The sequence below is a fragment of the Salmo salar genome, chromosome 19 (assembly GCF_965601325.2).
Source record: "Salmo salar chromosome 19, fSalSal1, whole genome shotgun sequence".
Lineage (NCBI taxonomy): Eukaryota > Metazoa > Chordata > Actinopteri > Salmoniformes > Salmonidae > Salmo > Salmo salar.
In genome coordinates, this window is record NC_138309.1 from 57,331,500 (window position 1) to 57,351,744 (window position 20,245).

The window sequence follows — 20,245 nt, forward strand, 5'->3', positions numbered from 1 at the left end:
CTTTAATGTTCTCCACAGCTGGAACGTTTTCTCTTTCTAAGACAAGAGCAGGGGCAACAGATGCAGGCAGGCAGGCAGGCCTAAAAATAACAGACCAGGTTCCACGTTTAGCAATAATACACAGGAGCACGAGAAACCAGGAGATCACATCAACAAACCAAGCATGCCATCACTAAATAGCGTCAGAGTTAATTACCCTTGGTGACGCTATTGTTATGCTCAAGACCGACAGCGAGGGATATCCCTAGATTCTGTCTCCGTGACATAGCTGGGTCCTGTTCAGTAGGGAGAAAACGTTTTGCTCCGGTGTGTCTTACTAAACATGGCCGTGGTTGGCTCAGTTTTCCAACCGCCACATGTAACCTTAAGAGGGGATCATCGATGGTTGAGGCTGAGGTCTCGCTATTGCCATAGTGACTTGCTGACACAGGACAGGCCGTGTGTGGAGTGAGCCTAGTAGAGCTGTATTGATCCTAGCGAGGGATGGGGAGAGATAGATAGATAAAGATAAAGTGTAGATAAATCAGGAAAGTGGTGGGGGGGTGGGGGGGTCACGCAGCACGCTTGCCTGTGCCTCGGGGCATCATGTTGAGATCCCAATCGCTAAACAGAGAGAGAGAGAGAGAGAGAGAGAGAGAGAGAGGAAGAAATAGAGAGATTGAAGGTAACGATAGAGTGAGAGGATCTGTGGATGTGGCATGTGCTCTGATGTTTACAGGGAGGAGTTTGACCAGGCTTTCTACTAGGGCTTGATGGGAACTTAGTGCAACATGTGTTATCTATCTCCTTCAGTCAAGATAAGCCTGGTCCGCCCCTATATCTCCCCCCCTCACTCTCTCACATCTCCACTTGATGGATGTTAGCCGGGTCAGTGGGAGCTCTTTATATCATTTCAGTAACAGCGGAGGGGGGAGTGGGGGTCGATTGACACATTAAACATTAAGAGGGGACAGCTATATTGGGGCTGAGGGATTGAGAGTGAAGGGTCAATATTGTGCCACATTAATTACACCCCCCGCTTTCTGCGATGGAACACCCCACTCGCTACCCGTGTCCTGGGATGGGGATGTATTGTATTGTGCCTACTAAATGGCAATGGGGAAGAAAGATTTATAGACGGTCACAGGCCACTTAAAAAATATAACCGCAATGCACTGGGGATGAAATGGACAATAGATAAAGTGTGATTAATAAAAATAAAAAAAATATATATATATATAAAGAAATGTATATATATATTTATATACACACATACATACAAGTCATGTTTTTTTTGTCAATATACAGGCTACGGTCAACTTTGATTCAACTTTGATTTTAGTGCTGCTACGTGCACTTTGATGCTGTTATTCACCATGCTATAACACATTAATCAAGAATATACTATTCCCATAATCCATAACACGTGACATGCCTGTGTTAGTGCTAAGTGCTGCCTTTGCTAAGTCCTGTGTCCACTCCTCCTTGTCTTGTCCAATGGGATGGCCATTACACAGTCACATGATGTTCACACACCCACACACTTTTTGATTTACAGTAATATCTCCATCTTCACTGTCAAATTGTGAAGTCCTTTACCACATACAGCACACACATGATAGGAAAATGAAAAGGGAATTCCTTACAGTCCAAAAAATTCGACCTGACATCAAATATTCTAGAAGTGAGAAGTGAAACTTGGATGACAGCAATGTGTGACACTCCGTTCTCCGGTCACACTCCATGCTCTGTGTCCGCCACATCCTCGTTTCCAAGACAACATCAAGCTACACCTAATAATATGAAACCAAAATACATGAAGCACTTCTGTTTATCTTAAAGCATCACATAGTTGATCTGTTGTGCTATGTCGCTTTACCGTCCAATCACTTTCTGTTGATACTACAGTGCTCTCTATCAATCTTGTCAGGCTTGTTTGGCAGGTATCTGACAACAATGCTTTAAATATTCAAGGAAGCCAAGTCGCAAAGGCATTAGCCGATCAGAAAGGGTGACCGGTAAATCAGATAGGAGACACTAATGGTTAAATGGACCAAGCGATGATGTTTGTAATAGACATTGAGACCACTCTGGAGCCCAGCGTTGGCTTTTAGAGATCTCCAGTTGTCAGTTCGCCCCTCGCTCTCTCTCTCTGCTCTTCCTGATTGTGCATTGACCTGAGAAGCACAGATGTCCTGCACATGTTTCAGTTCGACAGTGGAATTGCTTCTGGATTGTCTTTCCAGTCTCAATGAGGTGGAACAGATTGAATCGCCGTCGTTGACTCACCATCCCACCGGATTTTCCATTGACCACACTTTTACATTCAGAGCTTTCAATGTGTGGGCCAACATACTTGGAATGAAAATTTCAGCATTTCAATACCACCTAAATGTTTACAGTAAGTGAAACTGAAGGCCTTTCTTCTCTACTTGATAGGGTTGAATGTTACAGCAGTGGCAACAAGCCCTGTTGAAAATAAGAGCTATGAATCACTACAACAGAAAAGGTGGCACAGTGCGGTGTAGATGAAGCGGCATGTGTTTATATACTGTATTTGATCTCCACTATCATGACATATATAAAAAACTATTGTCTATCCCTCATGTACCCTACTTTCTACAGTTGAGCCAGGCCACAGAGACAGAGAGAGGATTGCTATTTGGCATGTCCCAGAAATCAATACGTTCCTTTGAAATCTTTAGAGCCACATAATTGGGCATCCCTGTTGTTTTTATTGAACTGTCTGTCATTGTTGGGATCAATTTGCCAGTGAGGAACCATCTCTCTCTCTCTCTCTCTCTGTCTCTCTCTCTCTCTCTCTCTCTCTCTCTCTCTCTCCTCTCTCTCTCTCTCTCTCTCACTCTCACTCTCTCAAGAAACCCTCCATGGGCTCTACTAAAGCTGTTCCAGGGTGTACAGTACATATGTAGTTTATAGAACTCGTGTACTAATACAGGAAACTGTATATCATCTAACATTCAAGGAACAATCATGTGACAGTTGCCCATATTTGAAATGGACTATAGCTACTATGGATGTTTCCTTTAATACATCGCCTTTCATTCTCATGGTTTGCCAATGGCAGATAGCCTAGTGGTTAGAGCGCCAGGCCAGGAACTGAAAGGTTGCTGGTTCAGATACCTGAGCTGACAAGGTGAATAATCTGTTGATGTGCTTTGAGCAAGGCATTTAACCCTCATTTGCTCCAGTGGTCCTGTACTACTATGGCTGACCCTGTAAAACCACATGTTTCACTGCACCTATCTGGTGTACATGACAATAAAACATCTTTATAATACTATTCACCCTATTTGACATTGCAACTGAGATACAGTTAACCAGAATGATAAGTCACTGGGAAGTTCCTTGACTGGCTGGTGGGTACAGAAGCTTACCACCCTGCATCCCACTGCTGGCTTTCCTCTGAAGCTAAGCAGGGTTGGCCCCTGGATGGGAGACCAGATGCTGCTAGAAGTGATGTTGGAGGGCCAGTAGCAGGCACAAAAATACAGTATATATATATCCCAAGGTGCCATCTTTCGGATAAGATGTTAAACGGGGTGTCCTAACTCTCTGTGGTTGCTAATGGCACTTATTGTAAAAGTAGGGGTGTTAACTCCATTGTCCTGGCTAAATTCTCAATCTGGCCCTCATTCCATCACCCCCGGCTTCCAATTGGCTCATTCATTGCCCTCCTCTCCCCTGTAACTATTCTCCAGGTTGTTGCTATAAATGAGAACGTGTTCTCAGTCAACTTACCTGTTAAAATAACGGTAAAAATAAGAAGCTGTCACGTCCTGCAGACTTCCAGAGACTGACTTCCCATCCCAGAGATAAACACCCTAATGTAAAGCTCTCCAGATCCTCTCTCGCTGAGTTCAGGTTTGATTACTCTAGAGAAGAACCTTTAATGGTAGGAAGTGCTCTGTATAAAATAAACTGAGGAGATTACAGAGGGGGTTTCCTACCTGGCATTCAACCCTGGCTGCTACTTGTTTGATCATTGCCATTAGCTACCAAACTATAATTGGAATCCTGTACAAACTTAAGATCACAAGAGGATAGTAAGAAGAGGTACATACCCTTTTTTTAACCTTTATTTAACTAGGCTAGTCAGTTAAGAACAAATTATTATTTTCAATGACGACCTAGGAACAGTGGGTTAACTGCCTTGTTCAGGGGCAGAATGACAGATTTGTACCTTGTCAGCTCGGGGATTCGAACTTGCAACCTTTCGGTTACCTATTTAGGGGTTCACAGCAAAGCTGTGAAACCTATGGTTATTCTTAGATAATTTTTTCCCTTGACATGGTCATATAACTCAAGCATAGATTGGTAACTTTTTTTCTAATTTGGCACACAGAAACTAGAGGCCACGAGTAACTTGGTCAAAAATAATGGCACTGATTGGCCTGTAGGTGGCACTGTTATAAGCAGCCTCACTTAAACCCTCATGTCCTCCGCCCCGTTTGACTTGAAACTTTGTCTGTAGGTGTCTTTACTCATGCTTAACAAATTAGCCTCATGGACCCATAAGGTCTGTCAGGATCAATTTTGCTCCATCTTGGACATTTTTGAAAACCTCAATCTCTTAACTTAGTTTTAGAGAAGCTAAGGGATTGGTTAAGAGATGTCTGAGTTATTGATCAATCAGGAAATAAGATTTTAAGTGTCCATTTAAGTCCTTTGTAAATCCACTTCACAAAGGCCTGGCAACTTGACACTTTTTAGGGTCATCGAAGACATTACCATGATGAACCATGTTAAGTTTGGCATTGATATCTTAAAAAATAAGGAAACTATTCTGCCCTACCAAGCAAAAAGGCAGTAACTGCTCATAGCATGGAACTGAGAAAAGTTGCTTAAATTTACCTTGGTATCACAGTAACTTTATGCAGTTACTGCTAACATGACCCCCATTTTCTCCAAAACACAATACAATAGAGGCAGGATACTTGTTCACACGATTAAGCATGTATTTAATGTAGCTAAAATGAGCAGTTACTGCCTTTTTTCTTGGTAGGGCAGTATTAACAATTCACTTTGTTTTTGTAACGATTACGCTTAAAATAATCATAAAAAATCTTCTTCACATTGACTAAAAGTCAGATTCACTCCAAATGTGGACTCATCACAATAGTCCCTTAAGAGTTTGAGAAAATAACGTTGATGGATTTAAAGATGGGCATACTATACCAGTAGATGCATATTAGCACATATGCTAAAATATGCCAAACAAATACTTCTAAAATGTACCATAGGACCAAATGAAACCACATTTGGAATGTAGGCCCATGGTACAAGGGATTGGTCAAAAGATGGCTGCGTTATTGACAAATCAAAAATCAGATTTTATGTGTCCATTTAAAACCACTCTAACTCCACTCCACAGTGGCCTATCAACGTCAAAAATGGTCATTGATATCATAGACATCCCTAAAATGAACCGCACTGAATTTGGTGTTGATATACATATAAAAAAACAAGTCAAACTATTAACAACTCATTCTTTGCACATGTAACGCTAATGCTCACAATAATCTTCTCCTTATGAAACATGCGTCAGATTCACTCCAGACTTTGTATTTAGACTCATGATTGGCACATAGAGGAAGATTGTTCCTACATGACAGAGTACTTCCTTTGCTATCCAAATTATCTTGTATTCTTTCTGTCATCCTGAACATCGTTTATTGCTGCTCGCAGCTTTATTTTGTAGTCTTCCTTGATGCTTCATGTTTTTAACTTTGTCTCTTGACGTCACAACACTCTGAATCCTGAATTCCTCTTTGCGTTACACAAAGTAGCATGAGATATTTCTTTAGCACTTAAGCTGCAGAAGAATGTCCCATTTCAGACAAGCTTCTGGTGATCCTCAGTCCTGAGGAGTTCCGACTAGTACCTTAACCCAGCCGAGGACACTTTGTGTGGACGAGGATAGGGGTGAGGAGGGTGTTGTTGGGGTCTCAGGTCCTGAGATTTGTTTGTGGTGGGTTTTGACTGAATAGCCTCCCTCCATGATGATCCCTCCACTTCCTAAAGCACTCAACCAAGACCATCACCTTTCACCCTGCATCCTCCCCCAAAGATTCACTATTTACATATATAAAGTCCTCCTGCTCCTCCCTCCAACCCCATCCATAACCTGGATCATCCTGTGATCACAAAGGGAGTGACTGGCAAGACACCAGGGAAAGCAAGATAAATAAAAATAATAAAAAAACAAATCAGGAAGAGGAGCAAACACAAGATGAAAACATTCGACTTTCATAACAAGAAGAAGACTTTCCACATGCCCTATATCCGTCAATTTTGTGGGGAGAATAAGAAAAGCATTTCAGCCATAAACGTCTCTAAAGTTAACAACCCCTACTTTGTTGAGATCATAATTTTACACAAGGTTAGGATGTGTTCACATTTCCAAACCCCCAACACCCATTCCAAATACGAAGAAAGGACACTCTCTCTCTCTCTCTCTCTCTCTCTCTCTCTCTCTCTCTCTCTCTCTCTCTCTCTCTCTCTCTCTCTCTCTCTCTCTCTCTCTCTCTCTCTCTCTCTCTCTCTCTCTCTCTCTCTCTCTCTCTCTCTCTCTCTCTCTCTCTCTCTCTCTCTCTCTCTCTCTCTCTCTCTCTCTCTCTCTCTCTCTCTCTCTCTCTGCCTTAACACTGTGTACCTAATGTGTACAGTATCTGTCCAAAAATATCTAAACACTTCTCTCTACCATTATACAATATGTTTAAGTTCACAACACCCCCTCCCCATATTAGAAAAAACTTGAAATATGAGGATCTTGGTGGAGAAAAGTGTAACTACTAACAGAGATGTAGAGAGGGAAACCAGAACCATGTGAGCTGGGGTCAAATGTCCTCTAAATAAAACCAATAGGGAAGAGCTCTCCAAACTCTGTTTATGTGACTGCCACTACTTTATAAACTTTGGAGGCAAATTTTATGTCATTTGGATTTACCTTGATAATGTCACTTTTTTCAAGGATTTGTTAAGCCATTATTTGTTAAATCCTTTTTAAATTGTTCATTTTAAGAATCCCTTTTCCGGTTGAAATAAATCATAATTCAAATCAAATCGTATTAGTCACATGCGCCGAATACAACATGTGTAGACCTTACAGTGAAATGCTTACTTACAAGCCCCTAACCAACAATGCAGTTTTAAAAAATACAGATGAGAATAAGAAACAAAAGTAACAAGTAATTAAAGAGCAGCAGTAAAATAACAATAGCGAGACTATATACAGGGGGGTACCAGTACAGAGTCAATGTGCGGGGGCACCGGTTAGTTGAGGTAATATGTACATGTAGGTAGAGTTATTACAGTGACTATGCATAGATGATAACAACAGAGAGTAGCAGCGGTGTAAAAGAGGGGAGGGGGGGTGCAATGCAAATAGTCTGGGTAGCCATTTGATTAGATGTTTTCTGATTTTATAGTTTACTCTGATCAAATACAACAAACTATTTGTATGCTCAAAATGTTGGGACATTTCTATTAGGATCAAGGGATATCCAATGTGTCCCAACCTCCTTTGATCTTGAGCTTGAGAAATCAGTTGATTCACTAGGGCTTCGTTAACAGGGAAGTCCGCCAACCCCTGCTAATTGGGGAAGCATGCCAGACAACAGCACCAAATCATACACACTCACAGCCGTCCTATGCTCATATACAAGAGTAATTAATATTGTAGATCCTGACACACGAATCTCCACCCACTTACTGTTGAACAGTGCTGTGCTTCATTCTCAAACAGCGGCCAATGCTCTTGACTCGATGCCGTTCACAGAGCAGAACGCAGTGTTCAAAATTAAACAAAACCAGGGCCACGGCAAAAGGCCGTATGTCTGCCAAACGTATTAGCTGCTCCACTTGGGCTGCATTGTGACTGGACTTGTGTACACTCTACACGCCATGGAGTGTGTGTAGTGAGAGGGTCACTGTGTGAGACAAACACATTCCACACTCTCATAGCCATATTGGAAACAAATTCGGTCATGTGCCACCCTGGGTATGATGAGAAAGGAAGAGGGCAGAGGGATTTGGAGGGCTGGAATCCTATTGTGTCTGTGTGGGAAATCTGGGTAAATACTTTTCTAATCCTTTTTGATCGCACTCTAAAGCCAACACTTCCTCACCTGCCCGGGTGTGTCATGGGAAAGAAGAGACTAAAACAATAGGGGTTTTCCCCATTTTCAAGTGTTCAACAAGCTGTCGGTCTGCCTGTCTGCATCTGTCTGTCTGTGTCTGTCACTTTCTCTCTCTCTCTCTTTCTCAGTCTCTTTCGTTCTGTCTTTATTTCCCACTGATTGTCTGTCGTTTTTTTTACTCCCCCCATTCCTCTCGAGCCTTCTTTTTTTTCTTTGTTGCTCTGTTTGACTAGCTGTAGACGTTCCTTTCTCTGCCATTTACAGTAAGTCGCTGCATTTTCTCTCCTCCCTTTTTGTGAATGGGATACAGACAGTATGCAATTACCTGGTCTTGGGTTTCAGTGTGGCCTGTTCCGTCAGCTCCACACCCACTGCAGACACACATGTGCGCGCGCACACACACACACACGTATACACACAGTCGTCCCCAGCTGAAAGTGCACAGCTGCTGCTGTTTACCCTCTCAGGCCCAGAAAAACATCCTGTGCTGTACAGTCAGTCAGTGAGAACCTCCCCTCACATAATAAACACAGCCTCAGCAGTTTGAAGCTCCACTTTGGGTGGTTTGTGTGGCCTTCAAGGCAAAGGTCCCCACCAAGGGAAGAGCTTGATAGAAAGTAGATGTCTTCTGTAGAGTTTGGATTGAAAACGGGGGAAGAATATAGGCTGTGCAGAAGGAGGAAGATCTAGTAAACATGCTCAGAATGTTCATGCAGATGAAGAACGAATCCAAGACAGGAAATGTTAGGAATTGAAAACCAGTCAAGGTGTGGAGAAATGCGAGAAACAAAATACAAGATGAACAACTTCTACATTTAAAGGTTTAATAGACAGAAATAGACAGACGTATACATATGGGAAGACAGACACGTTCCTCTAAGAGGTTCGCAGAAAATCTCTCGTCCTCCGGCGGGGAGGCCAGACCTTATACTCCTCTTTATCTGTTCATTGTCTCATCCTTCCCTGCCCTGGATCAAAACATTAAATTAAGGCTGAGACCTAGGGGTTGAAACATTTGAAACATCTTCATTGCGTAAGGACAACCATGGCCGGTTTTATGGCTCAAGGGCTAGATATCACTTACTAAGACCTGTTTTATGGTGACCTCTGGCCTTAGAGAGGGTACCTGGAGGCCAAATTCCAATAGGGAATAATCATCAGAATATTGTTCTTAACAAGTAACATGACCTTGTGAGGTCAAATGTAAAATGTTTCTCTGGCCGTCTCCTTTTGGAAAATAAAGTTATTAACTGAAATACCCAAAATTATATAACATTGTTTGCCAAGGAAATGAAGAATGTATTATGTTTCACTCAAACATCATACTGACCAAAGTGTTGCATTGCCTTTTGCAACAAGCTCTCACAATCTCACTGCAGAACTAGACGTTTATCCATGTTTTTCCAAAACGTCACATTTCAAAGTTGCTCCAAATGTCAAAATTCAAAGGGTTTTTGACACCCTGGGTTGCTCCTCCTGCTCAGTATAGTTCAGTTGCACCAAACGTGTCACGTCCTGACCCTGGTATGAGGTCCTTTTTCCCTAGTAGATTGGTCAGGGCGTGACAGGGGGGTGTTTCGTCTATGTGTTTTGGGTTTTCTGTTTTCTATGTGGGTTGTCTAGAGTTTCATTCTATGTTGTCATTTTCTATGTTGTGGCCAGGTGTAGTTTCCAATCAGAGGCAGCTGTCTATTGTTGCCTCTGATTGGAAGCCATACTTATGCAGCCTGTTTTCATGGGGTTTTGTGGGTGGTTGTTTCCGTTTAGTCTAGAGTACCTGACGGGACTGTTGTTGGTCGTTTTATTGTTTTGTTGTTGGAGTGTTCTCATTAAAAATCTAAGAATGAGCACTATACACGCTGCGCCTTGGTCTCCATTCAACGACCCCATGACAAAACGTTGAATTTAGAAGGTTAAGGGTTCGACTAGGATTGATCACTCAACCTTCTGTTCCAGAGTCACATAAAATTTAGGCACTCATGGTTAAGGTAAAGGTTAAGGTTTGGGATAGTGTCAAAAAATATATACATAAATCAAATCAAATTTTATTTGTCACATAGTCATGGTTAGCAGATGTTAATGCGAGTGTAGCAAAATGCTTGTGCTTCTAGTTCCGACTATGCAGTATTATCCAACAAGTAATCTAACCTAACAATTTCACAACAATTACCTTATACACACAAGTGTAAAGGAATGAATAAGAATATGTACATAAAAACATATATGAATGAGTGATGGTATAGAACGGCATAGGCAAGATGCAGTGGATGGTATAGAGTACAGTATCTACATATGAGATGAGTAATGTAGGATATGTAAACATATAAATGAGTGTCCACCACTGGGATTGAACACGCAACCTTCTGATCCACCACCCCCATCCACAATGCCCTAGCACAATCCAAGCCTACTTGATGGTAATAGTATTCACTGTTGCCCCTAGTGGCCAGTTTTGAAGGCATTTCCCGACAACATCAGGACATGGATAGACGTCCAATTTCGAAGTCACTCTTGAGCGATCTGCCCGGCCTTTTGTTCATCGAAAGACAGTTTCTTGGCCAGTGCCGTTGTTTAGGTTTGGGTATACTTTGTGTTGGATGCATAGGAAGTTATGGCTTGTGTTGTGTCTGGAAGAGAGGAGAAAAAGTTGGCGAGGTTAACAATGGCTTCCAAATGAACTGCAGGATGGTGTCTATGCACATGTATGTTTAGGTGTGTTTAGATGTGTCTGTCTGCGTCCCTTGTTTTCAACTGACTGTCACTGAAGCGGTCTGGCACATGTTAGGGATTCCTGTGCGGACGAAAGTGTTTGCTTCGCCTTTGAACTTGATGACATCATAGAGGGTAAAACAAAACTATCCATGTTTGCCAACCTGCTCTTATGTCTCTGTTCTTCTACAGCAGTGGCATTCCACAGCCCGCCAGTCACCATCAAGAAGGAACCACCGAGCCCTGGGTCCGACCCCAGCCAATCCTGTAGCCACAAGCAGATCCCCAATGGAGAGCAGTGCCTTTATGCCAGGTACACATGTCAACAAGTACAGTACTCAGCTTATTATGGCCCGTATACAAACATTCTCAACTTACGGAGTCAGAGGATCCATAGCAGGTCACTAGTTAACCAATTCCAGTCAATTCTCATACATAAGGCAGTGCATCAAAGAGAGTGACCAGACAAGCTACTGAACACAACGTGAGTCACTACAAAACACCCATCCCCCATAAGCCCACTTTGGCTTACTGACCTGTTTTACTAATGTTAGGGCCTACTACTGATGCCATGGTAATACTCATCAACCAAATTGCGATTCATAAAGCATGTAATGTGTGTGTTTTCCAGTGCCTATGAGCCGAAGAGGGCTGCAGGACCCAATAAGAGCTCCTGCCCCCAAGGGACGCCCATGTCTCCCATGCAGCATCATTACTCCCCCAAGCCTGCCGGGAGCGCTGGTGGACGGCCTGATAACACGGCCTACAACATGAACTCCCCTGCCGCCTCTCAGCCGCTGCCCAACCACAACAACTACCCCATGAACCCCAGGTATTAACCCCTGTACTGTACGAAATCCTTAAAATTTTGTCACAAATCGATACGCCTTTGGTTGGGGACATAATAATATTCTGTCGGCACTGATAGTTTTCATAACCTCTCTTTTCCCTTCTCTTAGTTCCAGGTATCAGGCCCCCTCAGCAGACATGTGCCCCCAGGGGTTCCCCCCTCAAGGGCAGGCCTTCCAGCGCATGCACCCTGCCCCAGCCGGAGGCAGTGGTGGGGGAGGAGGAGGTGGAGGACCAGGTGGAGGTGGTGGCTATCATCGGCAGCACTCAGACCCCTGTCTACCCTACCTGCAGCAGAGCTTCAAGCAAGAGTACCTGGACCCTCTTTACGAGAGGGCCACCCACATGGCAGGACCCGGGCATGGATCAGGACATGGGCCTCACCCACCTCACCAACACCAACAACCCCACCCGCACTCTCACCACCATCCGCACAGGTTCCCTCCTGCCCACATGATGGTAAAGCAGGAGCCAACCGACTACACCTATGAGCCTGGTGAGTGATTAAAATACTGAGGGTCCAAGGGAAGAATGACAGAGATACAACATGAGTCTGTTTTGAATGGCAACCCCCGTTTAATATAAAGAATCTATACTGAATGGCTCATGGTTTTAGGAGGGAAGCTAATCTCTCACGGAGGTCACAGAGCGTCTTTCCTCTCTAACAAATCACAACACACTGACCCACGGAATACTGCAAAACATACCCTAACTAATCCCATATCACTCATGTAGACCTATTCACCTTCTGTAGGAGGTAGGATGTATACAATTACATACACATTGAAATGTTACGTGCATATTGCCTTGTGGCTTTTGCTCTCTGTCCTACAAAAGTTCCTTTGAAAAAAAAGTTGCTTTGCGTCATCCTGGTTTGTATGGATAACATTAGAACAAAATGTCCAAACGCAGACACTTCAATGTCTGCTAGAGACCTTGCCCTACCCTCTCCCTACCTCCAAACTCCTCCTTTCAACTCCCTGGCACTTTGCAAAAAAAGGTATTGACTCTTGACTGTAATACAGTTTCTTTCCTCCTCTACACTCCTCCCTGCTCCGTCTCTCCACACTTGTCTTACTGAAAGGGAGGCAGAGGAATTTCATTGAGAAAATGGAGGGCACTGGAAAGACTAGAGTCCCCAGTGGAGCACTCTGGGGTGTCGGGTTGCAACAGCGGCTCCCTTTTCTGCAGGCAGATGAACTCATAATGGAAAAATGAGCGTGGCCGCAGTAACTCGAACACTCACTGTGGAGGGAGAGAGGAGGGGTGAGGAGAGGGTGGGGTGGCCAGGGGCCTTGGCAGCCATACCTCCACAGTGCAGCAGCACAGCCCCAAAGCCCTGGCTGTTCCCTTTAAAGGAAAACTATCTTTTGCTATTTGTTTTATTAGTCCATTGTTGATATAGTCAAAAATGTTATGCATATCAGAAATCAAGTTTTCAAGATATATAACTTTCAAAATACAGAAATACATATGATGCAAAATGCATCATACCGGCTGTATTTATATATTTTGAAAGTGATAGGAGGAGTTGAAGAGGCTGGTGGGCCTGCCTGAGACGTGTGCCGCAGATAAAAGCTGGCAGCTGTTTTTCTCGCTCCGAAATGCTATCACAAGGACCTCATTGTCATACTTGAGTAAAAGTATAGATACCTTATTAGAAAATGACTCAAGTAAAAGTGAAAGTCATCCAGTAAAATACGACTTGAGTAAAAGTCTGAAAGTATTTGGTTTTAAATATACTTAAGTATCAAAAATAAATGGAATTGCTAAAAAAAATATACTTAAGTATCAAAAGTTAAAGTATGAATCATTTCAAATTCCTTATATTAAGCAAACCAGGTGGCACAATTACATTTTTCTATTGTTTATTTACAGATAGCCAGGGGCACACTCCAACACTCAGACATAATTTACAAGCAAAGCATTTATGTTTAGTGAGTCTGCCTGATCAGAGACAGTAGTCATGACCGGGGATGTTTTCTTCATAAATGCGTGAATTGGACCATTTTCCTGTCAAAATGTAACAAGTACTTTTGGGTGTCAGGAAAAATGTATGGAGTAAAAGTAGGATTGTAGAGAAGTAAAAGTAAAAGTTGGCAAAAATATAAATAGTAAAGTAAAGTACAGATACCCCAAAAAACGACTTAAGTAGTACTTTAAGGTAGTTTTACTGAAGTACTTTACACCACTGCTGAAATGTGACCAAAATTATAGATAAGCGCACCACTAGCACATAGGCAGTTTATGCGGATCAGGCTTGTGAATAAAGTTAACTTTTTCATATTCAAATGTCCATCTAGTAAACTAATGTGTGCCATTGTGTTGTGTGAAAGACACAAAATGGCTATGAAAGCTGGCGACACCAGCCAGCACACAATTGACCCTGGTGCTCTCGTCCCAAATCTTCCCATCACTCCCCAGTGGCAGTCTTCCCTGGCTGGCAGTGATATTATTTACAGTGTGATAGAGTGCTGGCCCGGAATGGAGGGTCTGATATACCCCAGTGACATCCTATCACAGCCACAGCACTGCAACTGCACTCTCCAGGAGTGAGTCACCAGGCTAACCACACCACTGAGAGGCAGAAGAAGCAGCAGACTAGAGCTGCTGCACCTTTCACCCACTCTGGCTTCCTCTTGCCATTCATGCACTCACTCACACAGGCACTCATACAGTACACTGTATAGGCGATAAGAGCAGTTTGTCACCAACCGGAGGGCAGCCGTTAGTAAAAGGCAGAAACATCTGAGGTTTTCAATGAATAAAACTTTAGGAAATGGACATTTGATTGGGAATTTGTTTTGGGATTGATAGAAGTATGAAGAGCCCATCCATTTGCAGTGTGGGATGGTTGAGTCAGGTAGAGGGGTGTACAGGTGAATGGACAGAGTGCTGACAATGCAGACTCACATTCTCTACCAATACACTAAACTATACTGCTGCTCCTCCCTAGGAGCTAACTCAAATGAAGGTTTTGTCCTTGCGATTAAAACAAAATATGCACATTAATGCTCTTTGTCCCCATGGATATTGGCCTAGTATATATAGACTGAGGAAGGAAATCCATCTGTACACTGAAAACTATTTTATTGATTGTTTTGATACACTGCATTGACCAATAGGTGTATGCTTGTGTTTCTGCCCTATAGATGTGCCTCGATGTCCTTCCATGTACCACCACAACGAGGGGTACCCCAACCCCCAGCACAACAATGAAGGTAAGCAAAACCGTGTCTGGTGTAATTCATTATTACCTGTTTTATGCATGTATAAGCCCGTCGTAGATACTACAGACATTTATGACAAGTGTTATAATGCATTATGACTGCATAATCATGTTGTTGTTATTTACATGCATTCCTTATTACCAAAAGTCTGTGCCAAAGGTTCATGGCACTGAAGATAGGATGGGGGATGCTACGTGTACTGAATCTCCCTCTCCTATTCTTCATTTAAATGAGGCCTGGTTACTGGCTGTAGCTTTGCGGTCATTGGCTAACCAGCCCAGAGTGTCCGTATTTCCATTGGCTAACCGGCAGTGTGTCTATGTTTCCATTGGCATAGGCTCTGGCCTCTCCCATGCCCCAAGAATCCCTGGATAAATATTACTCCTGGAAAAAGCCAGAGTATTCTTCCTTGAGAAAAGAAAAACAATCCTCCTCTTCACTCCCTTTGTTTGTCACACCATTTTGGGTCATTCTAGTTCTTGTCCAGCATAATTTCCTAAATAAGTGAGAATTCAGGAATTGCTCTTGAACAGCCAATCACAAAACAGATTGTATTATTATACAGGCATTCTGCAGTTGCTTCATCCATTTTAGCCTTTAAAATGAATGATATATACCCATTGATTCTTGAAGAATATAACTTATAGATGCCTCCTTTAAAAATAAATTGTTTTATTTAACCTTTATTTAACCTTCAGTTAAGAACAAATTCTTATTTACAATGACGGCCTACTCATGAGCTTAGTTTAACTGTCGTACTCCATCAGAACCCAAAATATAAACTTGTTTTACATGTAAACAAATGTAAACAAACACTGTACAGTCTCAAAACAAAACTAGAATGTTGATATCATGGATGGTCAGTCCTTGTATCCATAGCTCTGTCTATGCGTTTGAGAGTGGTTAAAGATCTCCAGACCCATCCCTCAGCCTTTTACCAAATCAGTGTTGAGGTGCCCCCTTTAAGAATCACAAGAGTATTAGACACTTCAAATCAAAAGTATTATTAAAACAAAAGTAAGAGGGAAGATGGAGTCCTTTTGAGATATTTAGTGTGCGGAATCCAACCATTCTCACTAAGTGCTCTACACATTCTTGTTGAAGTGTAAGAGATACATGAACCCAATATAGTCATTCATTTTGTGAAAATGTGATCTGAGATATGGCATGGTGAACAAGCTATAGCAACACAAGACCACTTTAAACACTAATAACAACCCCTGTCTTTTCTTACAGGCTATCTCTTTGAAAACGACTCCCGTGTCGTTCCTGAGAAATTAGAAGGTGAGTCTTACAACTCCTTGCACACTCCAATCCACTCCAATAGGTGTCACTGAGATCAGATAATGGTTATTGATGATGGCACTGAGGGTGTCCACTGTCAGTTCTCCATAGGAGAGACATAGAATCCACTCAATCACACCACCTGGCTCTCCGTTTGGGATCGAATACCTATCGCTCACAATAATCTTCCCCAGTACGTGTATCGGTATCAGCACTATATCACTGCCAATAGTATCAGATAAAGTATAGCTGAACAATAAGCTTTAGAGTTATTTTTTGGGCGTAACAGGCTCCTGGTTGGAGCTGAGTTAGTGGGTTTTGTTTCCCGTGCTTGAGGTAGGGACCGGGCTCCTGTGTCATGGAGAGCAAGGTGATAGTCAGTTTCCCATGGTGCACTGGGGTGACTGATGTGAGCGGAGAGCCTGAGGGCTCCTGCACAGGTTAAACTGGCGAAACACACTGGGTTAGAGGGACAGCTACTTACAGTGACAGTCCCCATGTTCCCACACTCATAGTACTGTATATTGGCACCATTCCCTGCTTCTCAAGATAATGAACCAATCAACTGTCACTCACAATGTTGCAGTTACTACAGTATCTTAAGCCTGTCAAGGCAGCTATTGATTGTACTCAACCAAAATTACAGTCTTATCCTTATCCTATTAGGAATGTTAAACAAGCTTTGACCACATTGCCATACCTGTCATTAGCTGTCCTATGTCAATGGTAGGGCTGTGACGGTCAGTCAAATGATCACGTGCGGTCACTGTGATAATCGTTTGAATAGCAAAATGAATAACTCATTCTAATAGATGTATTTATTTATTATTAAGATGTACATTTTCTCCTCCACTCCTGACTACATGTGCTGCAGCTGCAGGGAGGGGGGCGTTGCCTAGGCAATCAAAGACTTGTTTGCTACAACACCTTGCTTGTTTCAGCAAGGAGCAACAAAGTTTCATCACGTTGTAAAAAATCCATGTTACCGCAGAAACAGACTCAACCGCACTAATTCCCAGAATTGTTTTTGTTTTGTTAAGGTCGGTTATTTTATTTTCATGAAGGTCTTCATCTATAATTGTCTGTTACACGATTATACAGTAATTGTACCATCCCTAGTCAATGGTAGCTGCATACTTCCTCAAACAGTCTGAGCCTCCAGCCTAGTCCAACCTCCAGCATCCCTGTTCCTCTCCAGGTGAGGTGAAGCAGGAGGGTGGTAGCGTGTTCCGTGAGGGGGCCCCCTACCAGCGCCGGGGATCCCTTCAGCTCTGGCAGTTCCTGGTGGCCCTGCTGGACGACCCTGGCAACGCACACTTCATCGCCTGGACTGGCCGCGGCATGGAGTTCAAACTCATCGAACCCGAGGAGGTAAGGCCCAACCTACAGTAACTAGATCTACAGTTACGTCATATTGTCAGTCCATTTGGGATCTTTGCTCTATGTTGAAAAAAGCAAGAAGTAGAGTTCAAACTCATCGAGCCAGAGGGGGTAAGGCCCAACCTTAACCCTAATCCTAACCCAACCAGGGTCTAGACTAGTAAATTTACAGCATTTCTGTTACGTTTCCGTTAAGTCCATTTTGGGATCTTTGGCCATTGTTTAGAAACGTTAGAAGTAGCTTAAATTCGCTTGCTATACGCTGCAGGGTCAGTCAGACAGACGTAAGAGGCCTTTAATGCTGATCGTGTATTGTCGAGAATAACGTTTCAATGTTTGAGATTGTTCCTCCCTCCCCCTCCCTACTTCTATACAATCCCTCTTGGGCCATGCACTGATCTAAACTGCCAGGCGCCCATTAGCCTCCATCCATTATTTACCAATCGTAACAGTAGATACACACACAAAATGGAGGAAGAGCTTCATCACCTAATATTCACTCCTTACATCACATTACCCATAAGTCAATGAAGTGTATGAGAGGCGCTTTTGAAGTTGAGGGCTGTTGACTTAGAAATTAATTTACCTGTTTGAATAAACTTCTAAGACGTTTATTTATAAGACATTCTGATACAATGATACTTCCATTATCTGGTAGCTGTACGTAAATAATTAATACTGCAAGGTTTTTACAAGAGCAATTAAGGTTGAGTGTGCACTCAGGATCAAAGAGAGGAATCTGCTCTGGGACACTAGCGTTCCCTTAAAACTCAGAGTCAGGAGTCTAATATGCCTCTTCTACACTGAACTCTTCCTAGTGACCAGAATGTTTGTCAACAACACAAAGCTCATACACACTGGTTTCACTTCACACTCGCTTGGAGATGTGAGACTTTTCATAGGTATTGGAATTAACAGGCTGTTCAACGGAAGGTTGAGACAAATTTCACGACGCCGCCTCAATGAGAACCAGGCACCAGACTCTTATTTCACTGCGCACATTGTGGGACTCTGTTTGCATTCAAGTGGTGATGGGTTACATAAAAAGGAAGTGAATCCACATGTGGGGACTCGCCCTGCTTTTGACATGATGAGTCAGTTAGCTCAGAGAGGAAGAGCATTTCAACTGGTCACTGAGGACCCCTAGTGGTGGCTGTAAAACATTGCAGGCTGAAGCAAGAAAAATGGTGTTGTTCCTTCTAGGGCAAATGATTTGGAATTCATTCATATTGGTTCCTGAGTCCTTACTCCATCTAAACTCAATCTATATAATAAAGTATAATAGGAATGTCCTTTGACAGATACTAAAAACATTGTCTCCTTTAATGTGTGTTCATTCACCTGTGAAGAGCAGAGGGTCTATCCATTGGAGCTGAACAGACCCAGATGCATAACCACCTCTCTCTCTTCTCCCTATGTTCCCTCCCTCCTCTTGCTTTCTCTTATCCCTCCCTCCTCTCTCGTTCCCTCTCTCCTCTCAGGTGGCCAGGCTGTGGGGCATGCAGAAGAACCGTCCAGCCATGAACTACGACAAGCTCAGTCGCTCTCTGCGATATTACTACGAGAAGGGAATTATGCAGAAGGTACAAATTAAGGCTTTACTCGGCAGTTCCGATATGCCTCTGAGAGTGGAGAGACTGCCTATCAGTTTGTTGGCTCTTCAATTCAATTTGGAAGCAATGTTTTTATATGAAATGGCTTATTTGTTCCGTACTTGCATTAGTATAACAACACCAACGACTGAACATGTCTAACAGAGAAATCCATTTCCTCTGTGTTTGCAGGTGGCAGGGGAGCGCTACGTTTACAAGTTTGTGTGCGAGCCCGAGGCCCTCATCTCCCTGGCCTTCCCCGACAGTCATCGGCCCGGCCTGAAGGCCGAGTTTGAGCGCTACGTCAACGAGGAGGACACCGTGCCCCTGTCCCACATGGACGAGGGGGCCACCTACCCCCAAGAACAAGCCCCACCAAACATGGGCGCCCAACCCTACTCCAAAGGCTACATGTACTAATGCTACGGCCCCATCCTCCAGATTATCTATGTAATATCCCATAATACCCACCTATTGCACATGCCCACCCCATTCACTTGTATATAAGGCTATGGTGTTTTTTTGTTTTTGTTTAAATTAATCTCATTAGGGATTTTTGAGTTTTTAAGAGCTGCATTCCTCTCACTTCTGAGGCCTATTCAATCCATACACATGACTGTGGTTAAAGAGATTGCTTAATAAAGACACAATATTACTACTACTTTATGTGCCAAGACGTTGTTTTACTCCTCTGATAACATTGTGGCAGATTGGGAATGGCTACACAGAGGGAGAATGGGTGTTATCTCAAGGTACGGAGTCATTTCTAAATCATGGACATCAAAATCAATTAACCAAACTGAAGTCAAAGTCGGTGACAAAAGAGCACAAGTATTTCCTACCTGCCATTTCCTTTTCTGACGTTATCAGTGGTCACACCTTATGTCAACTAGGAAACATGATTACTACAAAGGTTCTCAAAGGTCAGACTGTTCCTCTTCTAATATATGCACACACAGCATGCTCCAGCTGCAATGGGACACCTGAAAATTCATAAATTAAAACAATCAGTTGAAATGTAAATTTGACATTTAAGTCATTTAGCAGACGCTCTTATCCA

The 20,245-nt window shown here is 42.9% G+C and overlaps 1 protein-coding gene across 5 annotated transcripts in view; it reads left to right on the plus strand.

The window, feature by feature from the left end:
• Nucleotides 1-19,846, plus strand: part of LOC106579328 (ETS translocation variant 4) — a 31,605-nt gene extending 11,759 nt beyond the window's left edge. For 4 of the 5 annotated variants that reach the window (XM_014159147.3, XM_014159148.3, XM_082965829.1 and 1 more), the window contains 8 exons: nt 11,043-11,163; nt 11,482-11,682; nt 11,810-12,195; nt 14,852-14,920; nt 16,166-16,213; nt 17,412-17,584; nt 19,075-19,176; nt 19,378-19,846. In XM_014159147.3, the coding sequence (XP_014014622.1) occupies nt 11,043-11,163; nt 11,482-11,682; nt 11,810-12,195; nt 14,852-14,920; nt 16,166-16,213; nt 17,412-17,584; nt 19,075-19,176; nt 19,378-19,605 (1,328 nt within the window). In that variant the 3' untranslated portion in view covers nt 19,606-19,846. Of the gene's footprint in view, nt 1-1,993; nt 2,381-11,042; nt 11,164-11,481; nt 11,683-11,809; nt 12,196-14,851; nt 14,921-16,165; nt 16,214-17,411; nt 17,585-19,074; nt 19,177-19,377 lie in introns of those variants that run through there. The other variant, XM_014159149.3, reaches the window with a different exon arrangement.
• Nucleotides 19,847-20,245: the final 399 nt, after the last annotated feature.